The sequence below is a fragment of the Neophocaena asiaeorientalis genome, unplaced genomic scaffold (genome assembly GCF_003031525.2).
Source record: "Neophocaena asiaeorientalis asiaeorientalis breed wild unplaced genomic scaffold, Neophocaena_asiaeorientalis_V1.1 scaffold268, whole genome shotgun sequence".
Classification (NCBI taxonomy): Eukaryota; Metazoa; Chordata; class Mammalia; order Artiodactyla; family Phocoenidae; genus Neophocaena; species Neophocaena asiaeorientalis.
This window is the reverse complement of record NW_020173979.1, coordinates 6179778-6201249: the sequence shown is the minus strand read 5'-3', so window position 1 is coordinate 6201249 and position 21472 is coordinate 6179778. Positions and strand designations below refer to the sequence as shown.

Sequence of the window (21472 nt, the reverse complement as noted above, 5' to 3'; positions counted from 1 at the left end):
AACTGGCTGAGCACCCTGAGCTTGTTAGAACTGAGGGCTCAGGAGAGATGGACCAGCTGGCCCATTGTACTGCTGGACATGCTGAGGCCCACGGAGGGGAGGCCACTGCTCCTGGTCACAGAGCACTGAAAGGGACATAGCGCTCCATGAGTCCCTGGTACTACTGCTTCTCTCAAGTGCCCTCCTTGTGCAGCTCTGGCCTGACTCACGCACCCCTGGGGGTGAAGCCTCCTATAGGGATGGTTCAGAGCAAGTAAAGTTCAACTGGGCACCCAAGGGCTCGATACAGGTTGCCTGCCTGCCCTCTTCTCAAATAGGGACTGGGTGTGCGGGGGTGGCAATGCCCACACCTGTGGGCAGGTGTGGAGGAAACAGTTCCCAGCCTCGCATTGTCTGCTCCCTCTGTGCTCCTGGTCATGGCCTTCCTTGCCTCCCTCCTCCATCCTGCTGAGAAAACAGGTGCAAATACCCCTCAGAATCCCTCCCCTGAGATCTGACAGAGCTGGGAGATTCTCAAACTGGATTTCTGCGCCCTGCCTGACTCTCTTGCAACTCAGCCGGTCGTCTTATAAATCCTGGTAGCCCTGGTCCACGATAACTCGGAAATGAAGGCAATACACAGGGGAGACTGCAAATTACCCCCAAGTTCGACATGGGAGGAGACAGAAAGACTTTCCCAGCAGCTATAACTCATCCAAATGCTGGAGCTTCTCCTCCAGCTCAAAAGAGTTAGGCTTCTTGGGGAACTGAAGTACATGGGGTGGGCAATGAAGATGAGTTACAGCAGCTATAAGAAGTGGGAGGTTCCCATTTCCTGACATCTTTTTCTTTAAACGAGCAGAATTAACATCACATTACTGTAAGGTTTGCGAACTGGATTTCCTTGGGCTGGGAGAATGGAAAACATAAGGAGAGTGAAAAAAGGGGATAGAATTTTCCAGAAGACCAGGCTGCTGATCTCTCTCCATCCATCAAAGCACCACACAAAACTGCAGGCAGCTTGGGCCGGAGGACAGAGAGACAGCAGCTTGGGGCAAGCGCTCCAGACACAAAACCAGTGCCTCAGGGTTTTGTAAGAGCTCCATCTTATTCTCAGAGCAGTATCTTCCTGAAGATGCCCCCAGATCCCAGGAAACCTCCAAACGCAAAACTAAAGGCACTGAGCCTCTCTCCATTTTTGTCTCTGCAGACCCACCTGAAGGATTACTGCTTCATCATGGCTTTGACTCCAGTGAGGATGGGAATCTCACATCTGAAAGGACCCAGCCTCAGAAACGCCCACCCTAGGCCAGGGCTGGCTCAGAGCGGTCCACGGCAGGACAAACCCAGTGCTCGGCCACGCTGCCTTGGCCAACTGCTGGGTGTACCTTTCAGAACCTGTTCTCATTGTTCCCAAGAAACACCAAGGCCCCTGGAGGCTGGGGGATTCATCTCTGGAAAGCCTGAGTCTGAAGAGGCGAGCCTGGATTTCTTCTAGGTCTCTGTCTCTTCAGGTTTGTAGGACAGCCCATAAACTCTGGCAACAGAGAAGCATCTGTAATCCTGTTTAAAAGTCCAGTCCTCAATGGAAATACAGTTGGGAGAGAGCTAAGTGGAGTTTTCTGGAAGCCGAGGATACCGGGTCATGATTGAGCAGCACACTGGCACCCTGTCAGGTCGGGGAGGTCCTGTCCACCTCCCTTATGGACCTCTCCGGCCCCCTGAGGCGGAAATTCTACTTTGAGCTGGGGTTACAAGCTCAAACGTCCACAGGGTCCAGGCAGGTGACCTAAAATTGGAAGCAAGCCCAGTGGGGACGGCAGTGATCAGGAAAGCACGTGGCCCAGCTAGGTGGCAGCCGTTCCTCAGGTCAACTCGACTGGAGCCGTTTGGAAACATGGGCTCAGTTTTGCCAGATCCTCTGATTTTCCCAAAGGGCTAGAAATCCACAGTTATTTTTCTGTGGAAACTCCTGATTTTTAAAAGAGGGCAACTACTTATTAAAAACACAACCATCATGGACCTAGAATCTGTCATACAGAGTAAAGTAAGTCAGAAAGAGAAAAACAAATATGGTCTGCTAACACATATATACAGAATCTAAAAAAAAAAATGGTTCTGAAAAACCTAGGGGCAGGACAGGAATAAAGATGCAGACATAGAGAGTGGACTTGAGGACACAGGGAGAGGGAAGGATAAGCTGGGATGAAGTGAGAGAGTGGCATGGACTTATATACACTACCAAACGTAAAATAGATCAGCTCAGTGCTTTGTGACCACCTAGTCACCTAGAGGGGTGGGACAGGGACGGTGGGAGGGAGACGCAAGAGGGAGGAGATATGGGGATATATGTATAGGTATAGCTGATTCACTTTGTTATACAGCAGAAACTAACACACCATTGTAAAGCAATTATACTCCAATAGAGATGGTAAAAAAAAAACCAAAGCAAAAAAACACAACCACGACCACCAAATCCACCCATGGGATTTGATTTGGGCTAGAGGGGTGCTAGGTTTCAGCTTCTGCTTGAGATGCTCCTTCAGTGTAAGAAGTGACCTGAAAGTTGGCCCGAGAGAGGCCGTGACCCCACTCTGAATGGGAGGTCACTTGAAAAGCTACCTTGAGTTACCACAGTCCTAATAACCTTTGTGGGGAACAGCTCACACCTCTTTTTGCATCCCTTAGTGATACTTATGAAATCTCATTATTCCCACATGACAGGAAGGGGCACAGAGGTTCAGAACAGTCTGGAAAGGCACCGCAGTGTCCAAACTCCTGGCCGTGTGTCCACTCCCCTCTGCCTCCGTGCCCTGTCGGGGTGCTGCCATCCAGACTGTAACCTTAGGGCCCTGGCTCCACAGTCCCTGAGGAAGCTGAGCAGCCTCGGTCACAGGCACTGCTGGCTTTAACCACCCTGATGGGCAGAATTCCAGCTGACCCATCACCTCATGGGAGTGTAGGGGTGGTGACGGGTCCCAGCAAATAAGGGCTGTTCACTTAAAAAGAGTCGCCATCAAGTTATTTTAAGTAAGTGGTTGCAGCTGGTGGTCTTTGGGACCAGATGTGCCCTACCGGGACACGTGCTTGGTTGGCTGGCACTATATGTACCTGGATTTAGGTACACACACGTGCACACACGTGCGCTTACTGCCTTCAGGTGGTGCGTGCGCTCCCCAGCTACTCTGCACTGTCACCGCTCCTGGCTTGACTTTTAAACTTGGACAGCTTACTTCCTGTGTTTCAGCTTCCTCATTTGTAAAATGAAGCAATCTCAAAGCTGTTTTGTTTTTCTTGGTGAGGGGTAATTGCCTGAGTATCGGCGGAGTCTGACGCACAGAGTAAAGTGTTTAGTAACTGTTTGTCGCCATTATTATTATTGCTGCCTTGCACCCATTCCCTTTCCACAGGGGGTCCTGAAGGCGTTTGAGTTTGTAACTCCTGTTTTAAATGTCTAGCCGTCTGCTCTGGGTCACTTGACCCAGATGTCCTCTTTCTGTCTTCCAGCACCTTCTCACCGCGGTCCCATGGACAGAGGCCATGTCTTTCCCCTTACCTCTTATACTTACTTCTAGTCCTCATCACACCTAACAAGGAAGGTGGACTTGTTTCTATTATGAAAGGCCCAGAAAGGCTAAGGGCATCCCTAGGGTCACACAGCAGGCGTGGGGCAGAGCTGAACTCAGAACAAATGCCGGCCTGCCTGTTCTTCCGCCATACCTGGATTTCCAGCTGCTCCCATGAAGGGAATATTTGGCAGCTCTGACCTTCCTTCCAGTATGGCAGATGCTGGGAGGAACTTAGTGACATCTGCCCCTTTTCGTGAGGACTCGGCCTACATTTTGCCACAGTCCGCACCACTCCCTTTTGTGGCTTGGATGCTGAGGCTGGGAGTTGGCTGCGACTTATCATTGCCTCTGTGCTGTTGTTTTTGTTGGTCTACAGAAACAGTTCTTCATACTCAGGTCCCTGTCAAAACTAGGAAGATGAAAGACTCAGAGCGCTTGAGTTTCACCTAAAATGGGAGAGCGCACATTTCTTCACGGAAGCAAAGACTACTTGATCCTGTTTACTGTGCAAATATGCACTTGGCCAGCTTTACTTGTTTTAATACATGCCTTATCTCCACGTGCACGTAAATTTGTTTTGAGGTTAAAAAAAGTATGCATTTTCGGGGGTTGAATTTCAAAGGACATCTCCTGGCAGGTGATGGGTGATGTCTGTGCTGGGTTCCCGAAGCTAGAGGTGGGCTTGACCACTCGGACAGCCGTGAACCTCACCAGGACCCACGTGTGTCCTCCCTCTGCTGCCCCCTCAGTTACAGTGCTCTCCACTGCTCTCAGTTACAGAGTTGTCCCTGAGGCCGTGGCCAAGGTGGCAACTGCCGGCAGGGAGGGAATAGCACTGATGCGATCCAGATGCTGCCCAGGGCAGGGGAAGGTCTCTCTCCTTCTTGCCTGCAAGGGACTGATGGGTAGAAGAGTGGAGAGCAAAATAAAATAAGGGTTACAATTAATTCTCATTATTCATCGTGGTTAAGCTCTACCAAGTCACTGGGCAAGATGAATTAGTGAATGCTGAACCACTGCTCCTAGGGGAGCCTCTGGTCACCATTTTCATTAACCGATCAATACCTAACCTTGTCTGATGCATGTTTCTGTTTAAAGACATCTTATTGAATATATATTGTTGATTTATTTACATTGCATTCACAGCCAACAGCACTATAACTCGTGCCTGAACAAAGCTTATGTAACACGTATCTTCTCCGTGAGGCACATACATCACAGCCTTCCTATGCTTAGGGTCACTCGACAGCCCTCCAGTGCTATGCTACGGGGCCATTTTAAACAGTGAAATCACCCACAAAAGCACAAACATGCAAAACAAGAAATGTGGCACTAAATATATTGTGGATTGGACACTTGTCTACAGTCTGGGAGCTGAAACAAGAAATCAGAACGTGGCCTTGTTCGATTTCAGCTGGGGATGTGCATGTAGGAGGACTCAAATTTCTTGCTGCCCTGTCTATGTATATGAATGACCATGAAAGCACTGTGCGTATTGATTCTGAGATTACACATAAATGTTAGTGAGTAAGCGAATCAGCAAATACAGGGTCTATGAATAATGAGGCTTGACCGTTTTCCTTTGTTCCAGAGGCAGACTCAAACTCTGGGGCTGGGACATGTGGAGGATGGGGTGGGAGTGGGGAGCAGGGTCAAGGAGAAGGGAATTAGATGGCAGAGAGCCCCCTGTCCATGCTGGTACCTCTGCTGGCACACCTGGGAAGGGAAGGGGAGGGGGAAGCAAGGCCAGCTGTGCACCAGCGTGCTTACAGATGAAGGAGGTGAGGCAGCTGTGGTGTCTCCGCTCCAGTGTGTCTCAACCATGTGGAGGCCTTTAAGGTCCATCTAAAAACAGACCTTCTGACTGTTACCGCATAAAAATTACTAAGTGATGTGCACCCTAGATTCCCATGTCCCACTGCTGGTCCTCAACTGAGTCCCTCCGACCACCCACTGGGGTAGACATTGGGTGTGGGGTGGAGGATGGGGGTGAGCAAGGATGGGGTGAGGGTCAGGGATGGTGCAAAATGCGTGCTCTGCCTCTGCATGGTCCTGCCTTAGTGTCTTGCTTCCCAGGACGTGCCCAGAGCGGGGTCAGGAGGAGACTGGGAGGGGCTGCAGTGGAGGGAGAGGGAGCCGCCCGTGCCCTGGTGTTCTGCTCCGGTCTGCCAAATTCCTGAGACTGACTTACATTTTCCGCAGGTTGGGCAGCTTCTTGAAGATACCAGTGGCCTCTAGAACAGATATCTCATTGTCGTTCAGTCGGCTACATGGGAAGCAAGCAGATGAGGCGGTGGGTGAGCTGTGGATGGGGCACCTCCTCCATTGGTCCCCCATCCCCCCGTGGCTTCAGCTGAATTGCCACCTGGACCTCACTCAGTCCAGGTCAACAGCACCATAGAAACCCTCCGTGTACCCCATCAGCATGGGGGGCCCAGCAGCGAGAGGAGGGGTGTGAGAAGGGGCCAGAAAGGAGAGGAAGACCCTCTGCTGAAGGCGTATTCAACTTTTTGAATGCTCAGCACTTAACGGTCAAGTGCCAATGATTTGCCTTCATTTTGTAGGGGTACCAATGACCACCTAAACCCCCAGGGAGGTTTCCCCAGGTTCTTCCAACTCTCCAAGCCACTCAGGTCTTTCCTGACCACATCCCTCTGCTAAGGGCAGCTCAGGGACTCCACGCCCAACATTCATGTAAGCTCAGGGAGAGCAGGAGAGAGTCAAAGATAATAATAAAATAATAATAATAAAGACCACCGTCATTTATGCAGGGCTTAGTCCATGCCAGGATTCAAGATAAAGTCTGTGCTCGCATCCTCTTACCTAATCTTTGTAACCCCCGTAGGAGGTAGGTATTAACACCTCTATTCTATAGCTCAGAATCTGATGCTCAGATCTGAGAAGCAACTTGCCCAACCTCAGGAAAACTGGAGACGACAGGAGTCAGGCCCAGATCCGTCACCCCTGCCCCCCACCCCATGCTGTAACTTTGAGCTCTGCCACTTCTGGATAAACCAACATGCCTCTTTATTAGCATGGATAACCAGAGGCTCAGATATACCTGATCGTTCTAGCTGTTTTTTCACTTTAGGACAATCATTTATGCGCTATCCATCTTTCCGGTTATGTTGTAAGCTTCCTAAGGGGTACGAGGGGTGGTCTGCTTAGCTCACCACGGAAAAGGGTGGGCCTGGCACACTGCCTGGCTCGCAGCAGGTGTTTGGAAAATCTTTGTATCAATAGAATGAATGAGCTGTCTTTATTTCTGAGCAAGCTGTCCCCCGCGGATGCTTAGGGGAGTCTGCCCTGGTCCTGGGACGCAGGGGACACCAAGGAACACCCAGGTGACTGAGCTGGGAGGGGGCCACCTCTAGGAGCCCACACCCACCCTGGCTGGCTCAGGGAGACTGGGCGTGGGGACGTGCAGGGGCTCCCGCCTGGGCAGCACTCACAGGTCGGTGACGTATTCGGGGAGGTGGCTTGGGACACGGGCCAGCTTCTGGTTGGAGCAGTCCACGATGGTGCCCTCGCAGCGGCACCTGTCCGGGCACACGAGGTCCATGAAGCACTCGCTGCTGAACCTGCTGCGGTAATCCTCCGAGCCTGGGGGGCGCCAAAGAGGGGGCGTCAGTGGCAGCCGGTCCGGCATGGGGCGAGGTTGTGGGCACTGGAGACGGGGAGACACGGGGCGGGGGGATGGCCCAGTGACAGAGGCAGCATTGCCCTCATTTTTTGGCCACCTTGCTCTGCCTTCCCCGCACCCCAGCCTCCAGGCTGCTTGCTTTCCCTTTGGTCTTTGTCATTCATCACTTTCCATCTAATGCCACAAGCTCCGTGGGCTCTTAAGTTTCTGTGGGTCATGGACCTTTCTGAGGTCCCTGTACAGAATTTGGTCTACGATTTACGGGGGGTACTTAGTCCATGATGCCCATGATCCATGGGCCCTCTAAATATTCATGAAAATCCAAATGAAGAGATTTTGATGGGGTTTTGATGGGAGCTATGCCAGGGGTGGGAATGAGGTCAGGGAAGACGGTCATAAACTCAGCTGTCTTCAGGGACAAAGCAGGTAATGAAACGATAAAGGGGGCCCAGCACATGGCAATCAATAGCCTTGACACCTGGTTTCATTATTGGGAAGCAATCATGAGGGTCGGGGTCCTGGGGAATTGAAGCCCACTGCCTTAACGTTTGGGATTTTGGCTCAGGGTTGCCTGATAATTCTTTTAAAAAAATATTAGTGATGAATTCAAATGTAAAACACTGTAAAGACAAGTACAACTCTTGCGAGGGTTAGATGTACCTGCTGCCTTTGAGAGGAAGCTCTGTTTAACTACAGTGAAAAGCCAGTTCCAATGAGCTAAAGGTAGTTGGAGCTAAGATTAATGTTTGAAATCGAATTCTTCTGGAGGTTACATACACAGTAATGGTAACAGGGCCAATGATGCGCCGTCTTGAGAGATGCCCCGAGGAGCTGCTTTAATAATCAGAAATGATCCCCTGGCACATGGGCGAACCTCTGTGAGACCACAAACCTTGCCCGAAATAAAAGGGAAGCTCTGGTTCTCCTATCAGACACGAGCTAGTTGATGGGGGTCGGGTCTCTTTTATTTTCACCCTCCTCGGTTCATCGGCACAATGCCGGGCACGAGAGCTTGGCTTACATCTGTCCAGTGCATAAATGGGGTGTCCTTAGCACATAAATTGTTCCATACGTGCGTATTTCTGCAGTGTTGCAGAGAACGTGAAGGTCATTTGTTTGCCTGGCTAGTTGAGGTGGACCTTGGCCATCTTATGTGTATTAGGAGCAGAACGGGACATCTGCAGTACAGAGGTTTTAGCAACAGAAGGCGTGGATTTGCCCAGGCTTTGCCACTTACTAGCCTCAATCTCTCCACATGTAAAACGGGAACCACATAAATTGCCCCTATCTCACAGGGGCTCTGAAGATTTGAGGAAGATCAAGGTGGTGGAGAGCCTCTGGAAAAGGGTCAAGAGTTGTACAGATGTTTGTGATTCGATTTTTGGGGGGACCTAGTGGAACATTTGGCACGTCAGAAGCCGTTAAAACATCGGCGTAGTGAGTGATGATAGCTGATGTGTGCTGAGCGTGGATCACAAGCAGGGCACTATTCTTTGAACTTCAAATGCGTGAGCCCATTAAACCTTCACAACACTCTGAGGCTATTATGACTCCATGTTATCGATGAGGAAACTGAGGCCTGCAGGTCACTCAGGACGTGGTAGAGAAACGAAGCCAGGCAGGCTGCTGCCAGGGCCCATGTGACAAATACTTCGCTTTACTGCAGATGTGCTTTTGGACAAAACCTTAATCCCAGACCTAGGAATGATCATAAAGTCAAGTTGGTGGAGGTGAACTGAATGGCATTTTCCCTCAGTGGGCTGCAGGGAGACAGGAAGCAGATGTCTCCACTGCCCTCTTGGTTTCTCACTCCTCACGTTTCCTCCCCGTGGTAATGCCTGACTGGGGACGGACTTGGTGGGTCTCTGATTCTGAAGTGACATCATCCACCTAAAACAGAAGGTCAAGGCCTGGACCTGTCTCTTTCCCTCTTTGCTCCTTCCCCATTCCCCTCCTTCATCTCACTTTCCACCCACAGGCTTGTGTGAGCAAAATCCAAGCAGGTATCCCAGGTTTTTTGGGCGGCTCCCTGGTCCAGTGCATTATGCAAATTTCTTGCCCTTGGCTTGTCGGCATCCGTCCCACTGAATAACTCTCACCTGGGCTGTTTCCGGCCCCCCACCCACCGACGCGTCAGCGTGCTGAGTCCTGGATGAATTTCATCGCGCAAACCCTGCTAGATGACAACCCTCTCTCATTCCCCACGGCGGTTCCCCATGGTGACGGCGTGAAGGGGCTTTTCGTACATATGCACGTATTTTTCCTTCGGGAAGGTGTCTAGGATGGGATCCTTGCAAAGCGGAGAAACCCTGAGTGATCAAAGCCAGAAAGACAGGAGGGAGCACGGTTTGCTCGCTAACACGATGAGCCTGAAGATGTGCACCGGCTGGGGCTGCGGCTGGGGACAGCCACCGATTAAATGCGTTTTCGTTTCAATCAAGGTGAGAGCGTCTGTAGTTAGCAGGAATCGCTCTCTGTAGTATACTTAGATTATAACTGGCCGACCTGTGCCACGGAGCCGCTGACCCATTTTAATGAAATGATTTTGCAATTAGATTCGATGGATTAATGTGTGCTTTCCAACATTTTTCCCCCTGCTGTTTTTGTTATTGCCCTGGTTTGTAATAACGAGGGGGTCGGAGTTTGGTATTTTATACGAGTGGGAGCCAGAAACGTTAATAACGGCGTACGTACAAAACTGAAAGAGTGCGTTCCCCGGTCGGAGCCAGCCTGAAATGCCACCTCCATCACGTCGTATTTCATTCCCCGAACTACTCAGGGTTTCTCGGAGCCATTTGTAATGCCTAATGCTCACGACTACCCAGAAGTATTTTTAACTTTTCCAGAGCTTTAAAAGTCAATTTCAATCTCCATGCATATTTGCCACTGCCAGAAATACTTAGTAGGAGAGAAGTAACTGAAATAGGCCGTCGCTTCTTCTCTTTAGGGGAGTTCAGACAGGAGAGATCTCGGAGGATTTGAACAAGGGCCATAAAACTAGACGCCGGCTGAAATGGGTCTTGGGAGAGCTGATGTCACCTGGCATCTCCCCTGCTCCTGCCCCCGTAGCCCTCCTCCTCCTTGGTGGGCAGCTCAGAACGACGACACTTGGGACGTGAGCACAGAGAAACTTCAATAGACCAGGGGAGTGGAAATCCAGAGCAATGCGGTTTTATTATGAATCCCTGCCCTGCCGCCACTTCCCAGGAGAGGACGTATGTAATGTTTGGGTGGTCAGGGGCTTGGGGCAGGTGGGGAGTCAAAGCTCCCATCCTTTGGATGGACTTGGCTGCAGAGGCCAGCGCTGGGCCCAGGATGGCTGCTGTCACTAGCAGTCTGCATTTTGCATCATCCTCTGGGCAACCAGTTTGTTTAATGGAAGTCACAGATGCACGGTTATCAGAGCACCAAGGACCTGCCAATGCACGTGTCCAGAGTTCTCCTCTTCTACCTCCAATACCCCTAAGGTGGGTGGGATGAAAGAAGGAGGAAAGGAGGAGAAAGAGGAACTGGGGGGGAGTAGGAGGCCTGCCGGGGCTCTTCAGCTTGAAAGGACAAGCAAAGGTTATAGGTCATGAATGGAATCAAGAGAACATTGCTAGGTTCACAATTATCCACTTGTCGGCAAAGGCCAGGGGACCAGACACCAGTTGGCTGGAGAACACCAATTGTTTACCAGGAGTTTGGAGATTGGCTGGGCAGACAGCTGTCCTAGTAAGTTCTCCCTGTCAGAGTCTAACATGAATGCAGCTAACTGCCTGGAAGCAGAGGGAAATGGCCATGGCCTGCAGCTGGTCACTGTCTGGTCACAGCCAGCTGCCGGAGGACCAGGGAGGGACCCGTGGAAGGGCACCCTGTGGACCCACTCCCGAAGGCCTGGCCCTGGCACAGGGCGGCAGTGCCGAGGAACTCAGAACGCCCTCTCTGTTCAGAGGGAAAGAAAATTTCTCTAGGCCCGAGGACTTGTTCTGTACCAAATGGGTCTTGGTATATTCATGCTGGAGGGGAGGAGCCATGTAAACAGGGATGCTTGCTCTCTTTCTCCCTCAAGTCATTTTCTATTAACAGAAGGAAGTTTGAAAGGGAGTGTTATTTTTTTCAACTCCCTATCGAGTCAAGTCAAGGTCTTTTTGATTTTATAACTCAAGGCCATGGGCCTGTCCGCAGCTGGGAAAACTGAGGATTACAGCCGTAAAGAGCAGCCACGCTGGAGTCCAATGACCCTGGGCAAGTCAGTTGGCCTCTCTGAACCTCAATGTTCTCATCTGCAGAATGGGACTTATAGGGTTGTTGTGAAAATTAAACAAGGTAATGATGTAAACTAGCTCAGCACCCGGTCTATGGTAAGCACGTGAGAAAAGAATTCAGAGAGGTAAACAGGACTCTCCATTCCTCAGCAACGGCTGGGGCCCTGGCTCTGAGGGGTAACCCGAGAGAGAGGAGACAGTGAGAGTCACACATCGCCATGGAAGCCCAGGGCCCTCTCTCACATGGGACAGCACACACATTCCACGGCATGAACCAACAACACAATCTTCCGGTTACACTGGGTCTAGGATTTATCAAGAAATAAGCAGCACCGGAGGTGCCGAGACGCCCCTCTCTTTATTATCAGAGGCAGTGGGCTTCCGCACAGACCCCACATGGCACTGAGCTAGCACCGCTGAGGAGCCCAGCACTTTCGCCTCATGTTAACTGTGCTTGGAAGGTCAAGGAGACAGCTTGGACTTTAGGCTGCACAGGGACCAAAGTACTTGTGAGGAGAGGGGGTCAGTTCCAGAAGGAGCCTCAGGTTACGTCCAGTGTCTCAGACTCATGGCAGTCTCATCATTCTCATGCTCACATTAAGTCCTAATGCTTCCAATAAAGATGGTAGGTGGAGGGTGGGTACCAGCAGTGTGAGCTTTGCGTTAACTGCCACGTGGGAAAATGACCTCGGGCTGGGACTCTTCCATGAAACAAAGGGCGTACGCCTTGGGTATACGTGTTCTCTTCAAGAAGAAAAACAGTGGTGTCTGAGCTCAGACCTAGCTACTTTACCACTTGGCTGGCATCCAGACTAGATTTGGGGGATGGCAACTCCATTTGGGATAGAGAGACGTGGATGCAGATCTCAGCTTGTCCCCCGTACGCTTCCCCATCCCTATTTCAGCCCAGATCTGCTACCTGGAGTTGGAGGTGCTCTGTGAATCCTTCGAGACTCCCACCCGCCCCCACCCTTCGTGAGGCTGGACCGAGAGAGGCGGGTCTGGCGGGTGGTGGGCTGCGGTGCTCCAGAGCAGAGAAGAGGTGTCCAGCGGTGGCGGGCCATGCTGCAGGAGAGCGCGGTGCTTTCCGCGGTGCTTGACAGAACCATGTTCCGTTTCCATCGTTCCACCACATGGTTAGATCAAGCACAAAGGAAAGCCCCGCGGCGACTGGTCAGAGTCAAGGTCAGGAAGCAGCGTCAGAGAGAGGACAGGAGCGCTCAGAGGAAGCAGCGTGGAGAAGCGGAAGCCGGAGCAGGCCCCCACTGAGCGTGATTAGTACCGAGAGCGGGGTTCCACAGGAACACGTCCGGAGACAGGAGCCCTACCGCCCTTCACACCCCGCCCCGGGGGAGACACAGGAGGAAGGGAGAAGAATGGGTGGGAGGCCACTGGACATCCCTACTCAGGAGTATCAGGGTAGAACAGATCCTTCCCAAGGGGAATTATGACCACAAATGTCTGGGATCGTTTCGCAGGCCTGAACTGAGCCTCTGAACCCCATTCAATCACACCGTTAGATGTGCCAAGACGTCGAACCTAGCAGAGGCATCTTCCGCATTGTCTGCTGCCTAGGGCCCATCCCATAGCAGAGTGGTTCCGTGACAGGCTGTTCCCCCGGCGCCTTCCGTAAAGAGACAGGTCACGGTTCCTAGTGGTCTAGCAAAGCTGCAATGCTCTTCTTTAGAAAAAGTCCCTCTGATGTCTCCTCAGTATCCTTCAAGGCCCCCAGAAACCCCTGGCTGACGGATATTCATCACAGATCAATCAAGGTATAGTAGAGAAGGGGTGTGACATTGAGAGAAAATACATGTTCCTAGCAGGGAGAAAGTTGGGGAAGCCCCAGGGCCCTGGGTTTGGGACTGAGAAACCCACAGTCACAATGATCATGACAAGGAGGTTCTTTCAAACTAAGAAAAGGAAAGAAAGTGGAAGATACCAGCTTCTAGGGTCCTTCCTGACTTCTGCCATGACTGTAAATCATGGAGTGGGCTGGGGAGACCAACAACCAGCTGTTCTCGATGCCATGGGCCCAGGGAGGGTGCCCAGCCTTTACACCCTTATCTGCAAAAGGTCAGCGGCCGTTTTTATGAATTTCCACCCAAGCCGTGAAGAGATGTGTGCATCTTGAAGAGACCAGAGTCAGGGCATCTTGAAGAGACCAGACTGGGACCCTCACTGCCCTGCCCTCTGACAGGAGCGACGGGGTCACCGTTCCTCCACAGTGTGTTTTTAGGACAAGGTGGTGGCAGCATATTGACGTGTATAGGTTATCTGTGATGACTGACTGGTTAGTCCAAGTCAGTCCACAGCTCCGGATCTGGCTCCACCTCTTGCTAAGCCCTCCCATCCGACCGGCTAGAGCTGGCCACTATAATTTAGACTCACTCAACTCTGCTTTGAGCGCCTCCAGACAGGCAGGGCTCTGCGAACACTCTGGTTTGGGGATTTCGTATTCAAGTTTGATCAGGTCCTCAGCACCAGTGCAGGGAAAATCCAGCCCTTTCATGCCCCTGTCCCCAAGCTTTAAAATTCCCCTCCTTCTGTTTGGTTTCCTTCAACAGAAAGAAATGGAGGGGCCCCGGAGAAAGTTATCAAGAATCTTCTCAGTATATCAGAAGTCCTGGGTTACAAATCTTGTCCTGAAAATACCACTCTATAATCTTAGATAAGACTTACTGCTGTGTGAACCTCATTTTCTTCCTCTCTAGCATGGACTGGGTAATCTCTGGGGGCTCTAAAGTTTTGTGATTCCCTGAGAGGTGTCTTACTCTTTGCCATCTTTGTACAGATGAGGACAGGGGTTACACCACTCTGTACTCTTCACCACCAGTTTCTTCTTGCCAACTGGATCTCCACACACAAAGTGGGGGAGGCATGACGGAAGGCAGACAGCATTTTGCAACCACCAAGCGCTCCCCCGAGGACGGGCTTGGGGTCTCAGGCAGCCAGATGGTGCCTTTTGAGGAGGCCTTAATCTGATGGTCAGATTACCCCAGCCGGCAGCATTCACCTCTAACCCGATCTTGCTGCCCAGGGCGGCGGATACAGCTGATAGAGGCAGACACAGTGCAGCTGGGAAGCCAGATGCCCAGCCTAAGGAGGAGCTTTACGCGTTGCAAGAGCAGCCCTCAAATTGGCTCCTAATTACATCAGCTGTCTTTGCAATGGGAGTGCTTTTAGGGGAAAGTAAAAAGCAGACTTATTATCTGTCAAATCCAGTACGTGTCACCTGCCCCTCCTTCTTTCTTCTTGAGCTTCCTGGAAACACAGAGCTTTAGAGATGTGGCTTCTGCATCCCTCAATGCTAAGCAGGTCTGGGCCCCAGTGCCTCTCAAAGCCAAGGCCTTTGGAGTGCACCAGTAGCTAGCTCTCTTGACCTCTCTTGTCTGTAGCTACATAAAATAAGAGCGTATAGAATGTTATATGTTAGGATCATCACAGCTCTAACTTTCTCTACCTTTATAGGAATAATCTTTCTGTTTACTATTGATGTATAAAAATTTTTTTAGACACGGTCAATCAAGAAACCCTGTCCCTTTTCCTTATTTGTGTCTTTTTAAAATGTCTAATCATTCCTACCCCACATAGGAAAAGAAGCCAGGGTTCCTCCAGTGCAAAGATAGGTAGGTAGTGGCAGACCTAGAGCTAGAGCTAAGCTCTACTGTTTCTAGGTCTACTGGCCGTTTTCCTCTTTCTCCTACTTACTTCTGTCTGTACCTCATCCCCAAACCCAGCCTACAGTCATTCCGAGGCAATGGCTGATCCCTGGGCTGATTTCATCCCCACCCTATGCCCCAGGGTCTTGGCATCAATCGGGATCTAGAGATCATGATGGGACCACCCCACCACCAGCCTCCAGACTGAGGGATCAGGGATGGCAGATGGCACCCTGCCCTCCTCGGCCTCTTATCACCCCTCTTCTTGGGCACAACTGCTGTTAGAGGTAATTAACTCAGCCCCAGCCAGACATGGGTAGGAAGAGAGGAGGCAGAAGGAACAAGAGGTGTAAGTCATGAGGAAAGGGCCCCGGGGACAGGACGGTTGTGCCTCAGGGCACAGCTCTGGGCTGGGAGAGCATTTTCCTCCCTGAGATGCTGCAGCCCCAAGAGGGAACTTAAGGAAAGAGTTCAGGGCCTGAGGTTGGGGGCGGGGCCATGAGGCTGGGGAAGGAAGTCATCCAAGCAGCTGGACCTCCTTCCCCAATGGCCCTTCTCTCCTACATGCCCCGTGGTGTTGAGGAGTGAGCCAGACCTGGGGTCCGAGCCTGCCTTTACCGTTTGCTTGCTGTGACCATGGGGTGCCCCCTCACCTCTGAGCCCTCAGCTCCCTCTGCTGCAGCAAGGGGACCTCTCCTGCTCATCTCACGGGACTATTGGAAAAACCGAGTCAAACTAGAAGCCCTGAGCACAGTGGTCATCAGCGGCAAGGAGCTGCTCTCGTAACTGACATTGTTATTCCGGGGAAGGCAAATTGAGATCAATGTCTCAGACTGCCGCAAAGTCCCTGGGGTCCCTCCAAGCCCTCTCAAGGTATTTGCTTCTGGTGAAAAAACTAAAACAGCTCAGGCTGATCATTCTGGAGGCGTGGACTGAAGAATCCGACTTTGAGGTCAAGAACAACGTGAAAGAAGTGGAGGTCTGCCTGCCGGTTTTTTTCCCGGCGACTAGGGCCGACACTAGCCTTCTCCCCAGGAAAACCCACCTACACAAGATGCTCCGGGCAGGGAGAGAAGAACAGTTCCTGCTGACACACAGATTGTGAGGGTTGGCTTCACCCCATCTCACTACATCATACTATCAACGTCTCACCATTGGGAGCACAAAGCAGCTTGGTGATTTTTTTCCAGGAGCAGACAACACAAATGATAGTCATTTTTAACTGCCTGTTCATCCAGCTCTTGCATCAAGGAGAGCAAGTTCTCTTTCCAAGATGAGCTGAGAGTTCCCCTGCCATTCACCAACCCCCCTCCCCATTTCATTTCTGGGTGCGGTAGGGAGGAAGGTTTCTGGAGAGAGCTTGGGAACTAGAGAGCAAGGCTTTGCTTTCTTTCTGAGCAACACTCTTTGCTGTTCTCTCCATGATCAGAAGGCACCCATCTGGGGTGGAGGAGAGAGCAAAAACGTCTGTGAAACCTAGAATACACTGTGGTCCAAGGGCTGTACCGAAGGTGGCCATAGAGCGGGAGAGGAGGCCCCCAAGGCTCCATGCTTCCTGCAGCCTGGCCTGGGGTATATTTATTTCTCTATCTGCCACTTGGGGAGCGTGACTTGGAAACTAACAATACAAAATAAAATAAATCATGGCCTCTCAAGATCGCATGTGTCCAGGCTGCCTCATCCCCTCATTTCCACCTAGCTCGGGAGATGGGCTGCTGCCTGGGTTCTGTCTCTCCCCAAATCACCCGCCTTCCTCCCCACAATGCTTTTATTGTGTGTGTGTGTTTTATTTTAAATCCATAAGCTAATTGGTTTTCTGCAGGACTAACTGAATTTTCCCAATTTAATTTGCAAAGATGATCCCCAGGAGCCATTACAGCGCGCGCTGTCCTCCAGATTGGATTACTGGCCTCTCCGGGGCTGCTGTACTCTGAGTCAGAAGGTGGGGCCCTGCCCCATAAGCTGATTACCTGAGCAGCGGAACTTCTTGCTCTTGATCTGGCCGATGCGCTTGTTGGCCAGCCGGCGCGGGCTGCTGCAGCGGGCCCCGCTGGTCTCGATGGGGTTGTCCTGAAGGTAGTCGGCCAGCCACTTCAAGTGGCAGTCGCACACAAATGGGTTTTGGGCTAAGTGGCTGCGAGACGGACGGGAGTTAATCAGATGGGACCCCTGGTGCCACGTTCCGCCACCCCCCTGCCTGGTGCTAGGCTCTGGTGCCAGGCTCCCTCCTTCATCGCCCCAGGAGGCCTCGGGGGAGGTGGAAACTGCTCTCAGACAAGACCCGGAGAGGGGGCCTGAGCTCTGCTGTCTGCAAAAGACAGTCACAGGTGCAGCCGGCATCCCGCCTGGGGAATCAGCCTTCCTTACTCTCCCCACCTGGGTCAGGACCCACCCCTGATCGTCTCCAATCTCACCCACGCCAATTTTGAAGGGCAATGAAAGTTGCAGGCTTAGGGTTTATGCTGAGAGCAGACTGAATTTTATTTCTCCAAGCTCAGGAACACCCGGTACATAAAGCAGCTGGCATGGTGTCGGGCACAGGGTGGGTGTTCCATTTATAGTAGCGGGTTTTGTTCTTACCATCCTCAGCATCACAAGGGCAACAACACCATGGGCCTGGCTTCCCCCGGCTCAGTGAGAAAACTGTCCAAAGCACCACACTCAGCGCTTAGCACGTGGTCGGGGTTCAATGTGTAGCAGCTGCTCTTACCCTTTATTGGCTCCCGTCTCTGGCTACAGGGGCAGTAAGTTCCAGATGACTCAGAAGGGCTCCAGAAGCCCCCAGGCTCATGGTCAGGCTGGGGGCTGGAGCTAGGGTCTAAGCTTAGGGGTGGAGCCATCCAAAACACGGGCTGAGATCTGTACTCAGGTGTCATCTATCTAACGGAACTATTTATGAACATCTGCAGTGCTTGGGAGTGAGGAACTCTTCCTTAACGAGGGTGTTGAAATACTCCCGTATTCTGGTACAGTGTGCCTGTACCAGAGGCTTGGTTTTGCGGGTGTTGGTGGGCAGGAATGGGTTATCAGCAGAGATGGAGCCTGCTCAGAATACAGTGGCCACAGTGGTTAAAAGAGCAGGTGAGCAGCCCCTCGGCCTGGGTTCAAATCCTGCTTCTTACTAGTTGTGCAACCTTGAATAAGTTACTTAACTTCTCCGTGCCTCTGGTTTCCTCACATAGAAATGGGGGATCACAAAAGCACCTACCTCCTAGGGCTGTTGTGAGGCTTAACTGTTTGGATACAGGGAAATCACCCCGTGGGGCACGGAGCATGGTGTGAGTGATTAGTACAGGTGAGCTAGCCCTATTATGATTTTTAAAAAAATTGTTTTTTCTTGGGCAAGCCATGCAGCATGTGGAAATGGTAGTTCCCTGACCAGGGATCAAACCCACGCCCCCTGCATTGAAAGCGCAGATTCTTAACCACTGGACTGCCAGGGAGGTCCCAAGCTAGTGCTATTATTAACATCCCGTTCTCGCCGCAGGCTCCAGGATTCCTCCTGGATGTGCTCACTCTGCCTTCATTTTGAATGTTCTCTGCGACTACGTGTTTGGGGTTGCTGGCTGCCTGGGCACGCGCTGGCACTCGAGGTGGCATACTCACAGCGTCTGGATGGCCTGCAGAGGGGCAAAGAGCCCCTTGCTGATGGTTTGAAGCTTGTTGTCGTATAGGGAGAGCAGGTTGAGGTTCTGCAGGTCCTGAAACGTGTTCACCCGTAGGCAGTTGATCTTGTTGGCATTGAGGAGCCTGCAGGCAGGAGAGAGGCTGGTGACTCACTAATCCTCGTGCTGACCTGCAGTGCTCTCCTCACAGCAGGGGCTCCGGCCCTCAGCAGAGAAAGAGAGGGACTCGCATGCCTGTGGCCACCGAACCTCCGAACACGTCCGGGCACTCATGCACCCGGTCACCACGGATGCTGTGTCACACACCGATCCCTTGGAGACTTGCCCTGCACCCGTGCTCTAGGAGGGAGACCTGAAATGGCACCCTGTGTGCTCCACTTTCTGCTTTAGCATGCAGAGCTTCCAGGACTCAAAAAAAAAAAAAAAAAAATCATTTGGCACAATTATTTGGATGCTTTAGCTGATTGACTAAGGGTAATTTTGATTCAGAAAATTCCTTAGAGTTCTTTTGGATCACTGATCCCTTTGGAAAACTGATGAAAGTTGCAGGTCATCGTCCCAGAAAAAATACAGCCGTGGGTAGGCATGTGTGCACACACAGACACATCCTTTCTCTCTCTCACACACAGAAACACAAACACACACATGGATGGAGTCCCGCGTGATTCCGCAAATACACCACGCATGTTCTGAACACGCTCTTTACCCCTTTCGTAACGTGATTCCTTCTCCTCCTCTGTATCTGAGCCCAAATGTCAGCTCCTCAGAGAGGCCTGCCCTGACCCCCTCATCTCCAGTTACGACCCCCTACTATTGTCTCTCATAGCCCCCTATTTATTTCCTTCGTAGCATTTCTCAATTTATGGTTAGAGGATATTTGTTTGTTTTCTTGTTTATCGTTTGCCTCCCACCCAAGACGGTAAGTTCTATGATGGCACAAATGACATTATTTTATTCCTCCCTTTATTCCTAGTGCTTAGCACAAGCATTTATTAAGAAATACACTCAACTCCATATGCAAATCCAGGGGGTCACTCTCCTCTAAGGTGACACCTATCCCGCAGGGTCAGCCTTCCTATCCACGAGGGACCCCGTTCTGCTATGGTTTTTAGTTCTTCAGACCCACCCCGGCCAACCAAAACCAAAAAAAGGAAAAAAAAAAGCATAAAAGGAAGCTGTGTTTCTGGTGAAATGCTGGTCCATCCTAGGTGATGGAAGTGTTTTCCAGAATGGGGCTGGCAAGGCAAGCACTTTGGGTCCTACAAATGTCCTTTATGATCCTAGACTGACTATCTGTGCCCTTGAACCTTGTGTAAAATCACTGCTCACCCACTCTTGAATGAAAGTGAGGGGGTTACTAAACTGACCAGCAAAAAGCTGGAATTTAAAAAATTTCTCTTATCAATGCTGGCTCAGAGCTTCCCTCATGGGGAGGGACCCATGGGATGCATCATGGCTGGCTTGCCTCTGGAGGCTCTTGATGCCAGGGTCCAGGGGACTGGAGCTGGTAACGGAGGGGCTGCCATGGGAGCTCAATGACCCATGCCCCCACTCCCTTGCTGCAGGTCCGTCCTGTGAGGCAGGCAGCTGTGGCAGTGACAAGAGGAAGAACCGACGTTTAATCTGGCTAATAACGGTCAGGGTCCCAAGGGTTCACACAGATGTCCTCCTGCCTCCCAGTGGCAAAAAAAGCTCACGTTGCTAGAATACTTTTCCTGCTTTCCAGCGTGCTTTCCTGACATCCTTTTATTCTCACAGTAACCTGGGCAGATGGGCAGAGCCAGCCTTGCACGTTACAGTTGAGGAAACTGAGGCTGAGAGATTGGTGGGCTTGTTCAAGGTTACACGTTTCCAAGGTGCATGCTGGATGCAGTTATGGTTGGTACTCTAGGTCTCTGGAGGGTTTAGTTTCTTCTTTATGAATGCCTCATCTACCCCACCCATCTGTCTATCCCCTTTGTAGCAATTTCCCCCAAGAATTAACTGTGCTTTGTATATTAAATTTTAGTCAAAATCACTCTCTTTGGGGGGTATTTCAAGGAGGATGCTATGGAACAGAGAAACAGGGAGAACAGCGAGAGGATCCAACAGGGCTAAGTCGCCACAGGTCAGGAATGAACCCTTCACACACACACATTTTTTTGGTTCTCTTGTTTAAAAAGAAAGATAAAGTATGCGGTAGATGGTTTGTTCCAAAGCTTGATGTTCAGGGCCTTTTGAGGGCATCATCTTGCTAGGAAATACCGAATTATCAGTAAAGAGACCAGGTCAGAAATGCCAATCTCATGACCTGAGGATAGAGTCCTCCCTGCATCATCTTGCGACATCCCACATGCAACTCTGTTCATTCAGCCCTCGCAGTGTGTTAAAAACTGGGAAAAAACTACAATGAGGTATCACCTCACATCAGTCAGAATGGCCATCATTAAAAAGTCTACAAATAACAAATGCTGGAGAGGGTGTGGAGAAAAGGGAGCCCTCCTACACTGTTGGTGGGAATGTAAAATTGGTGCAGCCACTATGGAGAACAGTGTGGAAGTTCCTTAAAAACCTAAAAAAAGAGTCACCATATGATCCACTCCTGGGCATATATCTGGAGAAAACGCTAATCCGAAAAGATACATGCACCCCAATATTCATAGCAGCACTATTTACAACAGCTAAGACACGGAAGCAACCTAAGTATCCATCGACAGATGAATGGATAAAGAAGATGTGGTATGTTTATATATATATATATATATATATA

The 21472-nt window shown here is 51.0% G+C and overlaps 1 protein-coding gene across 2 annotated transcripts in view; it reads right to left on the bottom strand.

Moving 5' to 3' along the window:
* The window catches only part of SLIT3 (slit guidance ligand 3), a 597102-nt gene that overhangs the window by 74383 nt on the left and 501247 nt on the right, over positions 1–21472 (bottom strand). For both annotated transcript variants that reach the window (XM_024753367.1, XM_024753366.1), the window contains 4 exons: positions 18704–18847; positions 17068–17231; positions 7001–7151; positions 5740–5814 (listed from right to left, as the gene is read on the bottom strand). In XM_024753367.1, the coding sequence (XP_024609135.1) occupies positions 5740–5814; positions 7001–7151; positions 17068–17231; positions 18704–18847 (534 nt within the window). The remainder of the gene's footprint in view (positions 1–5739; positions 5815–7000; positions 7152–17067; positions 17232–18703; positions 18848–21472) is intronic.